Here is a 1654-nt window from a genome sequence, read left to right on the forward strand (position 1 = left end):
TCGATTGTATCATTGTTGTTTTTAACCTAGACGAATTTGTCCACCTTGAAATACTCAGCGAGTAGCCCTACCCGTCATTGGCAAATGTAAAGGATTTTCGCGCACCAGGTGGTGTGTACGAACTGTGGGAGTTGTGCCTCCAAACGCCTTTGCTGTTCGCAGCTTACAGTTGCGATCGCGAAGCTCAGCCTCTCGTTTTCTCCACATCCCATCAGTGCTTTCCATTCCGGCACTTGTATCGCATGGTCGCAGTTATTTTGTATGACATTCAGTATGATCCCGGGAAAGACAGTCGAGCACCAAGATAAAAGCAAAGGAGTCTCCGATAGAAAGGAAGATTTGCTCTCGTTCGCATCGCCGTACTAATCTCGATAGTTAGGTACAGTGAGATGTTCCTTCGTGGTTTTATTGTACGATTCAGCTCCAGCGTGTTCATTTGTGAACTTGCTTCGCTTTCAAGCTTAACTGTTTATTGTTTTTTGTTGCTTTGGAAGCGAGCGATGATTAACTCGTTCAAGAAAAGCTTGTTCGTGACCGCCGTGGCAGTGGCACTGGCCGTGAGTGTGGAGGGATACACTGGCGCGGCCGTGGCGACCCAGTCCACGTATGAGGTGAAGCGCATGCTGCGACTCCAAGTAGAGGAAGTTGCAGAAGAGGAAATGGCCGACGACTCGGAGTGCGGCTCGCTAGAAATGGCTGAGGACGACTCCGAATGTGGCTCGCTCGAAATGGCCGAGGACGATTCGGAGTGCGGATCTCTCGAGATGGCAGAGCCTGACAATGGCGGCGACATTGGAGGCGACACGGGCGGTGATAAGGGCGGTGATACCGGAGGCAACACCTGGACACAAGCCCCCAGCACTGACACTGGCGGTGATAAGGGCGGTGATACCGGTGGCAACACCTGGACGCAAGCCCCCAGCACAAACACTGGTGGATCGTCTAACAACCAGTGGAACTCGGGCGGTGGCACGAACAACTGGGGTGGCGGCTCGAACACGGGTGACAACAAGGAGTCCGGCGGAGACAACAAGGAGTCCGGAGGCGATAACAAGGAGTCCGGGGGAGATAACGGCGGAGACAACAAGCAGTCTAGTGGCGACAACGGCGGTGGTGACAACGGCGGCGACAACAAGGAGTCGGGCGGAGACAAAAAGGAATCCGGTGGTGACAACAAAGAAGTCGGCGGTGACAACAAAGAAGTCGGCGGTGACAACATAGATTCGGGCGGCGATAAGGGCGGAGACAACAAGCAGCAAGGTGGCGACAATGGTGGAGACAACAAAAAGTCTGGTGGAGACAACAAGGAGTCGGGCGGCGACAACGGCGGAGACAAGAAGGAATCTGGCGGCGAGAACACAGGAGACAGCGTACAGCAAGGAGAAATTGGCGGCGAAGCGGAGATCGGTGGCGAAGGTGACTCGGAGTGTGGCTCCTTGGAGATGGCTGAAGACGACTCGGAGTGTGGCTCCCTCGACATGGCCGAGGACGACTCGGAGTGTGGTTCGCTTGAAATGGCCGAGCCTGACAACGGCGGTGACAACGGAGGCAACACTGGCGGTGACAAGGGAGGAGACACTGGCGGCGACATTGGCGGTGACGAGGGGGGCAACACTGGCGGTGACAACGGAGGTAACACTGAAGGTAGCACGGG

The 1654-nt window shown here is 55.4% G+C and overlaps 1 protein-coding gene across 1 annotated transcript; it reads left to right on the top strand.

Annotated features, from left to right (window-relative positions):
- Positions 1–500: 500 nt before the first annotated feature.
- Positions 501–1654, top strand: PITG_11947 (secreted RxLR effector peptide protein, putative; the record flags this gene model as incomplete). The annotated part of the gene is made up of 1 exon (XM_002901364.1): positions 501–1654. A coding segment is annotated over one exon (1154 nt), but the record flags the coding sequence as incomplete, so codon positions are not given.

This window comes from Phytophthora infestans, genomic scaffold (assembly GCF_000142945.1).
Source record: "Phytophthora infestans T30-4 supercont1.21 genomic scaffold, whole genome shotgun sequence".
Taxonomy (NCBI): Eukaryota; Oomycota; class Peronosporomycetes; order Peronosporales; family Peronosporaceae; genus Phytophthora; species Phytophthora infestans.